The following is a 16543-nucleotide window of genomic DNA, read 5'->3' as shown; positions in this document are numbered from 1 at the left end:
CAGTGTCAACAGCAGATATGGCCATATGCCTATCTAAATCCCTGAACTCCTTTTGCACGTAAAAGGGGTACAATTTATGGTATGGGCAGGTTTTAAGGTCTCACTCTGCAACGGCCGTAGACCTATACCTATCAGATATCGCAAAAAACACGCTGGAACCTGGTTGAGAGGGAGTAGTGATCATAGCCCGATGAGGGGAGTAAGATAAGGCACCAAACACACCCCTATACACCCTGTGTGCTGGAGCGCGTCACACCAGCAGACGTAGATTGCCTTAACCGCACCAACTGGAAGAGATATTGGCCCCATCATCGTCACGTCCGTGACTCGTCGAAAGTGCCCTTGTTTGGGAGGGCGAATAGAAATGTGTCCTACACAATCGCATCCGGCGCGCGCTCTCGTGTGCGTGTCCGTCAGCCATGGCCAACAGGAAGCGATTGAGCCGGTAGCGGTTCTCTTTTTCTCTCGGTCGTCTGTCACACGATGATGACCATTTTTGGAGACGTGAATCCCCAACAATCGTCACGCCGGAGACGGAACCGTACCGGATGATGGAGGAGATTTTCGCAAGCTATTTCGCCATCCCACGTATGCGCGAATTACGCACTTTATGGACGTTTGCACAAAGAACCGAGCTGAGCGGTAGAAGAAACCAATGCCAATGGGTAACGTTTTGACGTGACATGATGGTCTAAAAACGGTGTTCCTGTCGCCATTCTTTGCTTGATTGTGGGATGGTGGTGATGATTGACTCGGGCGCGGAATTGACAAGTGGTTCTTGTTAAGTCTACTTGGCTGCGGGTACTTGAGCGCAAATGGAGCTTTGTTGCAACGTGTTGCACGTTTTGTGCGGGGTGCATTCTCGGAATGGATTGCTTAAGGTTAACCTTCCTGGAATCACGGTGTGTCCGCATTTCTGCAAGTCAATATTTGGCGTATCTCATTTGTTACGCGACATTAATTTGTGGTTATCGCTATCGGTGGCTTAAGAAGGTATTGCAGTCTGGAAATTTGATAAAGTAGAAAAAGATGCTTAGACAGTATAGACTGGAAAGGATTATTTCACAAACTCAGTTAGTTATTGTCATTTTTTGTAGCATTATGTATGCTTTAATTTAAAAAAACTCAGTTCTTGAATGATTGAGTAATGATCCGATGGATTTGATTTCTTTGTGTACTTCTCGATGACATGTGAACCTTCATCAAATGAAATTGGTCCCTTTTCATGTCATAGAAATATCTATATTTTTTTATCTACAATGGCCAAAACGGTCGAAATCATGTATGGCCTGTTTTCTCAGACCTCTCTATTATATAGCTTTAAGTTAATAAGTTAATATAATGTCCCGAAAGCCGACTGAAATGTACGCCATCACCCTAGAACACCTCTCTTATATTATCCTTCGATATCTGCTTTTATTCACCCTTCAGATTGACCAATCACACCATACACGATGAGTGAAGACTTCATCGTCGACCATGAGCGGGCCGCGATGGCGACAGAAATGTTCCTGCATTTCTGTGCCGCCACCACGATGAAACAGATCCGCGGCCTGTACTGGAATATGCTGGACACGATCGGTCTCCGGCCAGGTCCACTGAGCGAGTTCTACCCAAAGCTGAAGGCGACGATCCGAGACTGGCGAGCGCAGGCCCTCTTCAAGAAGTTCGACGCTCGAGCCGCCCACAAGGTGTACAGCAAGGGCAAGGCTGCTAGTAACACACGCGTCCTGATCGTCGGTGCAGGTCCTTGTGGGTTGCGGACGGCCATCGACGCTCAGCTTCTCGGTGCCAAAGTGGTACGTCAAAGTCCGCCTGAGGACCTCCAAAAGGAAGAAGCTAACCCAAGATACTCACACTTCTCTCGTTCTTATCCCTTTTTGCCAGGTGGTGGTGGAAAAGCGAGACAGAATCAGCCGCAACAACGTGCTGCACCTGTGGCCGTTCATCATCCACGACCTAAAGGCGCTCGGAGCGAAGAAATTCTACGGCAAATTCTGCGCCGGTTCAATCGATCACATCTCGATCCGGCAACTGCAATGCATCCTGCTAAAGGTCGCCCTTCTGCTCGGTGTAGAGATGCACGAGGGTGTCTCGTTCGTGAAGGAACTCGAACCCGGCGACGGATATGGTTGGCGTGCTGCGGTTTCGCCAGAGGACCACGCCGTATCGCACTACGAGTTCGACGTGCTCGTAGGAGCCGACGGCAAACGCAACACGCTCGAAGGATTCCAGCGTAAGGAGTTCCGCGGAAAGCTAGCGATCGCCATCACGGCTAACTTCATCAACAAACGCACCGAGGCGGAAGCGATGGTCGAGGAGATCAGCGGCGTGGCGTTCATCTTCGATCAACCGTTCTTCAAGGCACTGTACGAGAAGACCGGGTGTGATCTGGAGAACATCGTGTACTACAAGGACGACACGCATTACTTCGTGATGACAGCCAAGAAGCACAGTCTGCTGCACCGTGGCGTGATTATGAAGGACCTTAGCGATCCGGCTGAGCTGCTTGCACCGTCCAACGTTGACAAACCGAAGCTGTACGAGTACGCGCGGGACGCGGCCAATTTCGCGACCAAATACCAGATGCCAAACCTGGAGTTCGCGGTCAACCATTACGGCACGCCGGACGTGGCCGTGTTTGATTTCACCTCCATCTTTGCGGCGCACAACTCGTGCAAGGTGACGGTGCGCAAGAACTACCGGTTGCTGTCCTGTCTGGTCGGAGATAGCTTGCTTGAGCCGTTCTGGCCGACCGGTTCCGGGTGTGCCCGTGGTTTCCTCTCAAGCATGGATGCGGCATTTGCGATCAAGCTGTTTGCGAACCCCAAAAACAGCCTGTTGGCGACGATCGCTCAGCGGGAATCGGTGTACAGGCTGTTAGGGCAGACGACGCCCGAGAACCTCAATCGGGCCTTTGGAACGTACTCGCTGGATCCGTCAACGAGGTATCAGAACCTCAACAAGTCATCGGTGCAGATCGCGCAGATTAAACACCTGCTCGATACGGACGACATGACTTTGTTGGAGCAGACGTTCTTGGATACGAATGCGATTGCTGCTTGTGCGACACCAGCAGCCGAGTTGCCGGTTAAGCGAAAGCGCCGTACGATCGATGTGGTGCCGCTTGGGGCTACGTTGTTGCGCTGGCTTAAGTCTCAGCTCAAGCAGAGCAGCTTCGTGCAGGAGCTGAACGAACCGGCTGAGTGTTTTACCAACGGAAAGGTGCTTTGCACGCTAATCCATCGATACCGGCCTGATCTGGTTAATCTGGAGGAGCTCGCTGACTTCAGTGCCGACGTCTGCAACGAGCATGCGTTCAATATTTTTGAAAATCAACTTGGTAGGTGTACTTCTTTGAATAGTCTTGAATTCAGAAGAAAATATGTATTTAAATTTTACCTTACCTATCGTTCAATGATAGATTTTGCCTCGAAAATGTGCTATTTGTTAATTTCTCTCATTTCGTTGTGCCCCACGTGATCTGCAGGCATACCGCGCGTGATGTCCGGCCAGGAATCGGTGACACTGGCGGGTGTTGACACGAAGATGTGGCTCAACTATCTCGAGCAGATATGTGACGTGTTCCGCGGTGAGATCCCACACGTGAAGCACATCAAGCTGGACTACGCCGAGTTCAAGCAGAAGCAGGAATCGAACGCAGACGCCTGGGCGAAGCTGGGTCGCATGGCAAGCTCGGCGCGAATGACTTCGACCGATGGCTCGAAGGAACTCGTCCAGATCGCGTCCTCTTCCGGACCGTTCCCAGCGGCACGGCCCGCCAACAAGAACTACTACCACCCGAACGCGGAAGAGGAGCGATATAAGCGGGGCCACGTGGCTTCGCCCCAGAACGACACGATGCGACGGATGCGGAAGCGCCGCAGCAACGAAAAGTCCGGCAATATCGTAAGTATCGACTGCGTGCGGATATTTCTCGTCTCCATCTGTCTTAGCCACCTAGCCTTTACGCCATCGTTCGCCCGGATGATTGGGTACAGTCAGCTTCTGCGGAGGCAATCCTAGTCGCCGCGGTGGTTCGGTTCGCGATAAAGGACACGCATTATATCATGGACAAACGCCATGTTTAATCATTCGTTTGACTATTCCAGTAGCGGTAGACATCACGCGTAGCCTAAGCGTAGTTAAAGCGAGTCAGATCGCGTCAGACCACGCACCATCATGACGGCTCGTTATTCCACGCATCATCGTCTGTTTGCTGGTGGTATTCACCTGCTTATGTACAACATATGCCTTAGGTTGAATGCTAGTGAACAAGCCAATGGGTTCCTTCGGGATTGAGAACTGAATTCAATACTTTAACATTTAATCCTTGAAGAGTACGTCCTACTCTAGGCGGCTATTATGGACTATATCTCGCGAAAGCTTTCTTACCTGAAGACATTGAATTTTCTGTGTCTTTTATGTGCTGTTTGTGGATGTTATTTAAAATTGAACTACTGGGCATAAGCGCTAGTAATAAGTTGTTTTGTGTTTTGGTGTAAAACAGGTTTCTTTTCATGGTTAAACATACAAAAAATATTTCGCAATGTCTCACAATAACCGAAATTAATCGGGTCTATTGGTCGACAGCAAAGATAGTGGGAAATGAATTTTTGTTGCAAAGTATATTGCATTTGAATATTGATTGAACTACATTGCAATTCAGTTAAATTACTGATAAATCTTTTCAAAGTGAAGAAAGCTCAAAACAGGGCAAAATGAATTCGATTCGAATAAGTTAGAAGAAGGACCAAATTTCTGACGCAGTGCTCATTACTTGTTATACATAGTAAATGTATGCCGTACGATATAAATTGAATGAATTGAACTTTGTAAATACAAATAATAGACATGTTTTGAACAGATTATTATTTCCAGCATTCTTAGCGTAGCTGTCTCTTCTTTCCTGTTTGGCAAAAGCATATTTGACGCGTGTTGTAGATTAGATTTACTCTCAGCGAATTAAAAACCTTAACGATATACCTGCAGAGAATACCGTCAGTACAGACGATGATGCGCGGAACTGAAGTTATTGCTTCCGAGCAAACATTGCACATACTATACATATTTTATCAGCGTTTCATTCTCAATTTTGCATACGCACCCATATATAAATTAAATTTAAGTCAATCGTTCGCAGCGTGTTTGAAAATCGATTCTAGTTGCCCGCGTGTATAGTAGCGTCTAGCAATGTATCATTCCGTCACGGGTAATCTCTTATGTGCATGTGTTCAGTGTCACGTCGCCGTCGTCGTTGTTTTAGCTGTAAGATCTAGCAAATTCTGCCGCCGGGTCTTGGGAAAGATTATGCTGAGAGCATTCCTTTAACCAAGCGGTCCATCTACGATTGTATCATATTGTATTGTAATTGATGTCGCTTGTTCTATATTTCACTTGAATGTAAGGGTTTGCCTTTATTTTATCATTTGGTTTCATTCTGTGTTTCTTTTTCGACCGAGCTATACAAGCATTGCATGTAATAAATTGTGCATAGTTTAAATTTATTAATAATATTATAATCGATAATTATGACAGTAATATAAATCATTTAAAATAGTAAAGCAGCATAATCCAATAAACTATCATTCGCTAAAAAATCATTCTTTAAGGCTACTAATGTGATTCTTTTAGTACACTTCGGTTCGCCTACCGCCATAACGTAGTAACACTTCATGCACACTTACATCTCACACATCCTCCTAACATGGTATTCATGCCGTCGTCACCATTCGTAGAAAAAGTTGTACAGCAATCACTCACATAACAAAATTCAAAATATCCTACCAAACACCCACTCACAAAGTTCGAATTTTAAAGGTTCAATCACTGGTTGCTGAGATGTAACATCAACGAATCCTTGTATCACGTGTCCTTCGCTATTTCGCTCGATCGTGGTGACTGGGTGTTCGTTTCGGCCAGGGACAAAATCACAGGACAAGTAAAGACCTCACTATATCTCTAGACGATTCTCTAGACTGTGCGGTGTCGTCCTAAGTATCCGTTTTCAAAACAAACATCATACAAACTGTCTGCCCACTGTCATCTCGTTAGTTTTGTGTCCCTGTTAAGCTGGCGTGTCCTTTTGCAGCTGGATAGTATTCATCTCGGCCATCACGTGGCTCTGGCTTTTCCTTCTTTTTTCTCTTTTTCTCTTACACTTTCTCTCAATAGGAGGAGCGCACTCGCCGACTGCAGGAGATCGAAGCGAACAGGCTCGATCGCCAGTCAAAGCGGCGTGAACAGCGCGCCCAGCAAACGCAGAACTTCTACAAGAGCATCCACATGCTGCAGGCGAACACGCTGCTCCGCGAGAGTGACGGCTCGAGTGCGTTCGAGGACTATTCGCTCTACCTGTACCGTCAGTCTGCACCGGAGTTCAACGATCGTGTCCGGGAGCTCGAGCTCAAGCTGCGCTATCCTGTAAGAAGCGCCCCCGTATCTGAAATGTGCCGTGTGTTGATCGCTTGTGTTGCTGTTTCATCGTTTTCCAAACGGATCTGGAAGAGCCTAACACCGCCGTCAACGTCGTTGTGTGTTGTTGCTACTCGCCTTTTCGTATTTTTCCGGTGCATCCACTATCGGTGCAGATATAGCACGATTGCAATAACGAATCCTGCTGGTGCCGCCATTGTGCTGAGTTGATTTGCGCTGCTTCTCGTTCCTGCTGGCGATGCTGTGCCTCTTATAACAGTCGATCCGCTGTGCTGTTTCGTATTCTAGACTTGCATGGCATATATATTGTACTAACTGAGCTAAACTGTCGAAAGCTCGTTGGAACAGAGCATAACGAAAATCGTTAGATGCTTCTTGTGTAGTGGCGGAAATTTAGCCCCCGCTCTTGTATGCAGTACTTCGTGTTGTGAATTATTAGGTGAAATTCCAACGCAACACGTTGCCATTATTATAACAAAGTTATATTACTTTATTGTATTTTTGCATGCAAATAAGATACAATATATAGTACTGTGATGTACAAAATTTTGTAAATCGTTCTTCTCTTGTACATTTGAAAAAAAAATCCACAAGATATGTACCAAACTTTGTACATTGATCAAATGAACTAATCCTATTGGATTTTCCTTTTAAACTTAAATTTTTACTTGAATTTAAGATACAATGTAAAGTACGATGATGTACAAATATTCGCGAATCGTCCTTCTAGCGCCGTTAATGTTGCAAAAAACAGAACTAAAATTAAATGTAGCTAACATTGTACATTCGTAAAATGAACTAATCCAATTTAATTACCCTCTTTCCAGCTCATATTGTTCCTGCTGCTATCTGTCATTAAATGTACCGTAATTCTTGTGCCCGTTTTGGAGAAATGCTTGTTAATATCCTTCCTTTGTAGACTACCCTTACCATCTACCATTACCATTGCATGTGCATGTTCTATGTGTCTACTTCCCACTCATCCCTGATTTGTGCAAGATTCGCTAAGTATAACAAACATTATAAGCACACACGATGCTTCCGTTATTATAGTAACAGTTTGGGTTGTAATTTACTCTAACCACATACCGAGTAGCCTCACATCCTGAAAAGGTGTACACAGTCGCTCGCACACGTATGCATTTACATATTCATATACTCGGTTATACGCGCATTGGCGTCGACAGTTGATGAACATGACAAAACATGACACTTAAACATGATACCGACAATCAACTACATGAACATGCTATCTAACACGTGTTGCTGGGCTGTTGGGCTCGATACTGAACCAAAGCCTTCGCGTGAAACTCTGCCCAAATCATCATTTCTAACGCAGATCTCCTCTACCCAACTACAGGATCGGGAGCGTGGTTTAACAGCACCGTACCCGCGAGGCCTTACCGATGGAGATCAGTTCAGCGATCGCGTCCGTTCGATGGAACAGCGAATCGACAGCAAACCACTGCCGGTGACGGAGAAGAAACCGAAAGATTTACTACGAGCCATTGGCAAGATCGACAGCAGCGACTGGAACGTGAAGGAGATCGAGCGCAAGATTGAGCAGTCGAAGAAGGCGACCGACATCGGTAAGAGCCGGGAACGTGTACCGAACTGGAATCGGGAGCAGTTCCTTGCGCGCCAGAACCGGTTGATGCAACCGCAGGACGACGAAAAGTATAAAGAGATCGACAGCTCGCTGAAGGCAATCGATAAGCAGCTCAAGGAGGGCCATAATCTGGATCTAGGCGAGCGGGGCAAGAACAAGGTGGCCCTGATTGCAGGGCAGCTGCAGACGACAAAGCAGGCGCAGCTGAAGCAGCAGCAACTGTTGCAACAGCAGCAGCTGCATCAACAGCAGCAGCAGAAGTCGGTAAGTGAAGGAGTAGCGTAGAACGGCTTTATTAACAGCCTTTCGTTTCTCATCATCCAAGAGTGTTATACTAAGCTACCTGTTTCCCCTTTTTATTACAGAATCCCAAAGCACTAGTCTTAACGGCAAGCGGTGTTGCAGAAAAGTGTCATTTCTGCAAGCAGCGTGTCTACCTGATGGAGAAAATTTCAGCCGAAGGATTAACGCTGCACCGATCCTGCCTGAAGTGTCATCACTGCCACACGATCCTGCGCCTCGGTGGATACGCGTTCGATCGCGACGATCCCGAGGGTCGGTTCTACTGTACGCCTCACTTTAAGCTTCCGGCGAAAACGCTCAAACCGGTATCGCGCAAATCGCACACCAGATCACGTGCCTCGGGCCCAATAATTGGACGTGTGATCGACGCGAGTGACGCCAACGTGCGAGCCGGAACTGCGGGTGCCATCGGAACGGGAGATTCGACTACGGACCAAGGCGCGTCCATCGTTGATTATCTTGCACGAAGCCGCACGCCAGATGACGCTGACTCGGATGATGAACCCAACATGGAGGTGATCGACGAGAACGAGTGGACGGATCGCAATTTCGGCACCGAATCGGAGGTGTCCGATGAGGAGCTGTCCAGCTCGGATGACTCGGAATCGGACAGTGAATCGGAGTATGAAGAAACGGCTGGTTCGCCACTCGGTGCCCAAACACTGCAGCTTGCATCGGAGTGGATCAGTGACAAGCGGTTCTTGAACATGGTTGATAGCGATGCCGATTTCTATAGCTACTCCAGCGAAGGTAACGAAGCACATATGCGGCACGATACCGCCACAAACAGCAGGTGCTAATGGTGTCTTTTTTGTTTGATGATCCATTCAAGATGATGATGCTGACTCGCAAACGGAAGGTGAAGAGTTGGCTCGAGCTCGTGAGATGCGCAGACAGGAAGTGAAGTTGATGCCACCACCAACGCTGCCTACTGACACGGAAACTGAGGTAAGCGTGGCGTGGTCCGTCCGCCGTGTGTTTGCCGCCATTCCCGTGTTTGGCCTTCCTTAGCACCCTCACCCCTACTTCCTCCCTCCCTGGCCCTTTCTTTCTCTTTCTCTCTCTCTATTTCTCTCAGCAGGACATTCGGGGTGTTGCTCGATCGCGCGGACACCCGCTGCGATCTCAACTTGAAGGTGTTTTGGTGGGGTCGAACGATTACTATATTTCTTCTCTCGTTTCTCTTTACTCACCCTCCGCGCGCATACGTACCTCATGATGCACTATGACACGCGTGCACGCGCGTTTCACACACTGCCCCCATTACCATACTGATCATGCTTTTATCAGGTCGTCTCGGTTAAGAATTCGCGCGATAGTAGAGACAATGTTAGCCATCCCTCGGTGCCACCGAGAGGTGTGCTAGCACCGCCCGCACCTGCACCGGTGCCGCAGGAGAGTGCCGAAGATCGTGCCCTCAAGGAGCGCATGCTCAAGAAGCTTAGCGTGCGCGAACAGTGGCTGCACGCGCAAGGATCATCACCGGAACGCAGCCAAACGCCGGAAAGCGGAACGTCAGCGAACGCAGCAGCAGCAACGTGGGCAGCAGCCGGTGGCTGTGACTCGAGCAAATCCAAAAGCACCTCCTTCTTCGGTGGCCTCATGAACAGCTTAACTACACTCATCAAACCGAAAGCACAGAACTCACCACCTATCGCTAGCACACCATCCCCACCACCACAACATGCGCCACAAACGCTTCCATCATCAGCGCCATCTTTGTCATTGCCACACTCACCAGCTGTCACACAGTCACCGACCGTTGCAGCGGTTGCTGGTGAAAAGTTAGCTTCTACACCTCCGGCAAAGGCTGCAGCAGCAGGTGTACCGATCCGCAAGGTTGGCTCGTTGCAAAACGCAGACTTAGCCGCTTGTCCACCGTCTCCGTTGCCGTCGGTAAAGAGCCAAAAGGTCGTGCCACCATCACCGGTACCGTCGTTGAAAGGCCACAAAGCGGTTCCGGCGTCACCGACACCGTCGCTAAAGAAGCACCGCAAACACGCGAAACCTGACGCTTCGCCATCACGTGGCAGTGAGCAGGAGTTTGAGCGTCTGGTGTTGGAAGCGGCCGGTCAGCTATCTTCGTCACCACTCAGTCAACGCTCCAACTCTGCCCTGAGCAGCACCGGAAGCTCCGGGCGTCATCGGCAGGCGACAACTACCAAGGAAGCGCATGACGATGCGGATGAGTTTTTGCGCCAACTCAAAAAGGAACAGTTGGAGTCGGAAAAACGCTCGAAAAAGCAGGAAGCTAAGAAGTTTAAGAACAGCATGCAATCGATCCGTTCGGCCGTCGATGGCGGACCGAAGGTTGTGGGTGTTAAAAGTGAGCAGGACGTTGCGAAGTTCTTCGCCGATAATCAAAAGGCTCACGCGGTGAAGAAACCGAAACAGCTGCCCAACAAGGATGTGACCGCACTTCAGACGGCTAGTCTGGCCCGTTTCTTCCCCGGTAATACGAGTGCAAAGACGAGTGCCACCGGTACTCCGTCTTCGGTGTCCAGCGTTGAGGGTTCACCGGCGCTTGGCCGTAAGAAACCAAGCGAGGCGGACCTGCTGAAGTACTTCGGACCGTCCGTTGGCAGCAAATCGAATGCTTCCTCGTCAACTCCACCCTCGTCACTGGTGTCGCCGGCCATATCGCGCAAGAGCAGCATTGAATCGCCCGGACCGATCCGTAAATCGATGACCGGTACAGCGGTGAACCCGAAACCACCGGTTGTGCCGTTGCCGCCGAAGAAAAACATTCTAGCTTTCCAACCGATCAGAAAATCTAAGACTGAGATCGCCGTCCCGGCCACGGAGCCGAAGAAGAACGTGTTGGCCAGCCAACCTAAGGCACCCCAGTCGAAACCGTCGGCGATCCCGAAACCAACGAGCTCGCCTAAATCGACGGCTCGTAAGGGCGTTACAGCTGCTACGTCCTCCCCAAAACGGGTGTCACCTATTAACGCCGAAGATCAGCTGTTCGAGGACCTTCTGCGGGATGTAGATGATGCGCTGATCGACACGTTTGACTCTATCGTGGAAGAATCGAGATCAAACAAATCAAGCCCGAAAGCGTCTCGAAAGAACGCTGAAAAGTCAGCAAATGCAAATGGAGCACGCAAACAGTCGCCAAAGAAAAAGAAGACAGAAAAAAGAAGTTCTCCGCCTGTGGAAGTTAAACCCACACCAGTGACTTCCGCTGTACCGAAGATGACCATCAAACGACCGGCTTTCAAGATAACGATTCCTGTTAAGATGCAAGAAACCCTCGAAGAGATATACCTGGCAAGCCTGTCCAAACTGGACACTCGCTCTTCTTCGATGATAGATCTTACTGATCACGGGGTATCGACGGCTATCAAAGAACCGACGACGGAGACGGTGGATTCTAGCAGTACCATTACTGCAAGTGTGCGTGAAGAGTTAGGTAAAGTTGTGGAAGAGCCCGAGGGAGATATGCAGCGGAAGTCGAGCTCACCATTGGCGAGCTCCTTTCGAGGCACCTCCCGGAACGGCGTCAGTGATGAGCTTACTTTGCAGCCCTTTCAGGCCTCCCAGAAGCAGCAAACACCACCGTCGACGAGGACGACGAACATCGGACAAGCGAAAGATGCGAAAGCGACCCCGACACCGGCAGCGAGTACATCGAGAAAGGAGAAGATCTCACCGACGGCGACAGCAGCCGCAGTATCACCAGCGAAAACGACAAACTCACCGACGAAGGACACGGCGTTAGTGAATGGCTCGATCCAAGCAGCAGTGAATCCGAAGTCTGGCAGCCTGGCGAACTTGCCAGTGGCGCAGACTACGCCACCGAATGGAACACCGACTGCATCGAGGAAAGTTATATCTAGCGTGCAAATCTCGTTGAAACAATCGGCGTGCCCTGCTCAGGCTGTCCCGAATGTCGAGCCTCGGGATAGCCCTCTAAAAGCGGAACAGCCTAATGCAACGTCGAAACAAGCCTCTCCTGAAGTGAAACCCGCAACTCAAACCAAACAAGTACAAGATCCTACCCGACCAATGGCTCGTAAAGGCGTTGATTCCAGTTTAGCCGCCCTGAGGCAACCGCAGCCAGCGAAGTCCGCATTCGCTGTGGTATCCAAGGATGGATTGGCGCAAAAATCTATTTCCATGCTTGAGTTGCATCGAATGCCGAACAAACACATTGAGAAACCAGCTACAACGTCCACTATGTCGAATGGCATTGAATCGCCTGTTATGAAGCGAAAACCGGTAGCAATTAAAAGTCAACCGCAACGTACCACTAGCATTGCGGAAGGAGCAATCGCACCAGTGGTCGACAATAAACCTTCTGGTATCATTGAGCTGAAGGCGGAAAAAAATGTTGGCAATACTCCAACAAAACCCACAGTACAGCAGCAATCAAAGTGTGATCAACAATTAAATAAAGCCGCAGATCAAACATCTAGCAAGGATACTCCAGCTGAACTACGCGTCAACAAGGATGGTCAGAGAATGCACGAACGTTCACGTACACTCTCGTCCGACGAGCAGTGCTTCGAGGAACTGCGCAAGAAACACGAAGCTATATTTGCCATTCAGGAACAAGACAAACTTCCTGATTCTAATGCACTTCCGCAGATCGCTAGTGAACCGGTGCCAAAAACGCTCTCGGATGTGCGCAACTTGTTACTGATTTCACCAACCAATGCCACCGTTCTCAAAGCAGTTGATACCGATGATCGAATTGATCCGCAGTACCGCGAAGGCATCAATCAACTGATGATGGAATTGATGCCAGGTGAACTTTTGGATGACGATGTGCCAATTCCGAAGCAACGTCAAAAGTCCTCATTCCGTAAAGAGTTCCAAAAGCTGCAACGTGCAAACTCGATTGCAACCCCTGGTCATTCGGCGGAACAAACGAAGGCGACAACTCCGATTGCCACTGAGTATAAAATGGAGGTAATCCGAGAGACCAATAAAGCAGCAACCAGCAAAATATCTGCAGCGTTACCCGCTACAACCAGCAAGATATCTGCTGCTCCAGAGCAACGCCTGGGTAGTGAGGAAAAGATGCAAATACGCCTCGAACGGTCGACACAAATCAAGGAACAATATGCCACGAAATCAAACGTGTTGCCAACGGTGATACCAAAAGTGTTATCCACCCACAGCAGTAAAAAACAACCTTTCGTAATGCCTAATGTACCGTCGGATATCGATGAGCACCGTGGAATCCTTAGTCGGGAAACAGTGGCCAAGAAGAAAACTGAGGTTAGCGACTTTGAAGATCTATTGGAGAAACTTGAGGATGATGGAACTACAGTGGATATCGACTTAGATGATCTGTTGTCGGATTCAACTAGCGCTGATACTGTTCCGGAAATCAAGCCAACGGTAAAATCATTACCATCCAATAATGGAAGCGTGATTTCATCACCCAGTACCAAACCTCAGCAGCAACATCAAAATGAGCTCCGTTCTCAAGCAACAGAAAGTGGAAGGCAAATAGATTCAACGACACAGCAACGTACTGGCGCTACAACTGAACCACGAAGCGATTCCGTGACAAGTGCATCGTTTAAAAATGCATCTCAAAACAGTGTCTCTAGCTTGAGTAAGACCGCGGTGTCCGAAAAGGATTTAGATGTAATTGTTTCGCAAATAACCGAGAAGTTTAACCTATCACGCAAAGGTTCGAAAAATGCATCCTCTAAAAGGGATAGCAAAGATGAAAAGGAACATACAAAAGACACGTTCACAGCGCTGTTTAAAACTACTGATGCTTCGCAAACGGATTTAGATCTATTTGACGAGCTGTGTAGAAAGGAAGATGCGGAACCAAAGATGGATCGTTCGGACCTAGTCGATAGCTCGACCATCATATCGAAGGTGCCACCAACTGCTGCTATCATGCCTGACGTAATCAGTTCTACAAAGAACCTTGCTGAGCCAATGAAAATTCTCGAATGCTTAGATACGCTAAAGCACGGCAACACATCTCTGAAAGTGGACCATCCCGTAAAGGCGACTCCGATGGTTTTACCACAGGAGATTCAGGTTTACACTCTTCACACAACAACGTCCACTTCCCAGGAGCGGGATACCCAACCGCAACCGTCTACACAAGGCATGTCGGGAGATTACGCTCACATCCTGAAGGATATCACTTCCGGGTTGGTTGGAGCAGATTTTGCCGCTCCGGTTGTGTATGAACCTCCGGTGCGTGAGACCGCTCCACCACGTAAGGAACGGCCCGATTTTCAGGCTTATAAACAACTGCTCGAAGAGAAGGCATCACGAGAGGAACCGATAGTGACAAGCAGCTCAACAACTGAGCCACAACCACAACGTCCACTTCGACGACAGAAAAAGTTCGATCGTAACGACTCAACTTCGCCAGCCCGGGCGTTCGACAATTCGATCTGTATCGACCCATGGCGTGCCCGGAAATCAGCCAGCATCGAGAACATCGCCATCGAGCAGGTGTTCGTCAAGCAGAACGATGCCGTTGTCGATACGTTCTTCGTTGTACCAGAAACGAGACAACAATCCGCACGTGGCTCTTCCAAACTACGCCGATCGAAGTCCTATGATCGCCTGGCAGTACCACCTACTGGAAACCGGCGTAGCTCGATGAAGCAGAAACAATCGCTCGAGGAACTGCGTGACTTCGACTACGATGTCGAGGCACCAACCCGATCACGTCATTTGGTCGATCCACGCTTACGCCACATTGATCTCGATTTCGGCTCGGATGATGAGCTGGCCAGTTTGCGCGATCAGTCCAGCAGGCGTTGGCAAACGGGCAGCAGTTCTGGGAAATTCCGCAAGAACAGATCCATGACGGATGTGGCGACTGGCCGAACGGCACGTACAAAAGATGCACGTGCAGTCGAACCACCGAAGGTCGACATCGACCGAGAATCGCCCAGACCACGCACGACCGACTTCTCGAAATGGGAGGCAATACTCGATCGAGGTGTCACGTACTACGAGGGTGGAGCAAAGACCAAGCCCGACGTTAAGAGCCTGGAGAAACGCATCGAGGATCTAGAAGTACGTCGCGCACGTCCAGTGCGTCGCAAGGCCATCCCGAAGGACTACGATCCGGATGAGTACGTGCCACGTATCAATCGCCGTGGGGCAGATATGTACGACGTACCAGATCCCACGTTACCGCGGGATTACGATCCGGACGAGTACGTGCCGAAAGCAAACCGTGCCCACGCTTTGCCATCTAAACCGGGACAACCTCTACCACGGTCGTATGATCCGGAAGAGTACATCCCGAAGGCCAATCGACGGGAGCAGGCTTGTTACGAGGTTCCGGTGGCAATTCAACGTGCCCCTGCTAAGTACCTCAAGGACTCCTACTATCCTGTAGAAGATCCGTACTATGGTGGAGCCTCTGTTCCGCTGGGACGTTCCAAAACCACAGCGCACGTGCCGGTGACGATGTCCGCAGCTACTCAAGCTTCCATGGGTGGTAGCAGAGGAGTTTACCATGAACGTGAAGTACCTCCATCTCGAGACATCGCTAGGTCGCAGTACTCACGTCGCTATGACGCTGAAGATCGCCACATAGTCGATCGCAGTCACCGGTTGCACGAAAAGACGAACAAGTTCATCCGCACGCAGCTAACTCGCAACGATCCGAATCCTTATATACGCGAGATGCTCGAGAATGACAGTGACGATGAGTACCATCACCCTGCGGCTAGCGGTGTTGGAGGTTATCATCATCAATATCGCGATCAACGTCCGTTGCCATCAACGTCCGGCAGCGCATTGTATGGTTCTGGATCGACCTACGGTAGCTCTGGAGCGGCCGCCATGAGTCGCATACAGACGAAGGCGATCACACAACCATCGCGCATGATGCAGTATGGTGGTCGCAAGGATTACCCTGTGCCAACGACATCTACGGCAGGACGTTCGAGTGGAGTCGCTTATGATCATCGCCGTCGTGGTGGGGACACATCACGTACGCGAGACAACTGCAACATCTCGTAATGCTGCGGAACCTGCGTTGGAAGAGGGAGCGATTGTTCGCATGCTGCCCTTTGCCAGTGAACACGCACCCTACAGCTGCCCTTCCTGTACTGTACACCTATCGTATAATCATTCAAAATTCACATCCCGAGCACCAGGCATTCCTGTTCCACATGGATACTCCAAAACCCACCATTCGCCCACTACTCCGACCACCGACATCGATCTGTGAGCGCTGTATGCATC

General features: G+C 49.4%; 1 protein-coding gene across 1 annotated transcript; it reads left to right on the top strand.

The window, feature by feature from the left end:
- The first annotated feature begins 1454 nt into the window (after positions 1 to 1454).
- LOC128729144 (F-actin-monooxygenase Mical-like) lies at positions 1455 to 16318 on the top strand. Its single transcript, XM_053822796.1, has 8 exons — positions 1455 to 1799; positions 1888 to 3343; positions 3491 to 3909; positions 6175 to 6423; positions 7796 to 8308; positions 8410 to 9097; positions 9180 to 9306; positions 9670 to 16318. The coding sequence occupies exons 1-8, from the start codon at positions 1455 to 1457 to the stop codon at positions 16316 to 16318; spliced, it is 10446 nt and encodes a 3481-aa protein (XP_053678771.1).
- Positions 16319 to 16543: the final 225 nt, after the last annotated feature.

The sequence above is a fragment of the Anopheles nili genome, chromosome X (genome assembly GCF_943737925.1).
Source record: "Anopheles nili chromosome X, idAnoNiliSN_F5_01, whole genome shotgun sequence".
In the NCBI taxonomy this organism is placed as follows: domain Eukaryota; kingdom Metazoa; phylum Arthropoda; class Insecta; order Diptera; family Culicidae; genus Anopheles; species Anopheles nili.
Note: the sequence above shows the minus strand (reverse complement) of the source record. Positions and strands in the feature narration are given on the sequence as shown.

Coding starts and splice junctions, on each gene's coding strand:
- LOC128729144 (XM_053822796.1), top strand. CDS start 1,455: ATGAGTGAAGACTTCATCGTCGACCATGAGCGGGCCGCGATGGCGACA. Junction 3,344..3,490: donor TATTTTTGAAAATCAACTTG/GTAGGTGTACTT, acceptor CGTGATCTGCAG/GCATACCGCGCGTGATGTCC. Junction 9,098..9,179: donor CTATAGCTACTCCAGCGAAG/GTAACGAAGCAC, acceptor GATCCATTCAAG/ATGATGATGCTGACTCGCAA.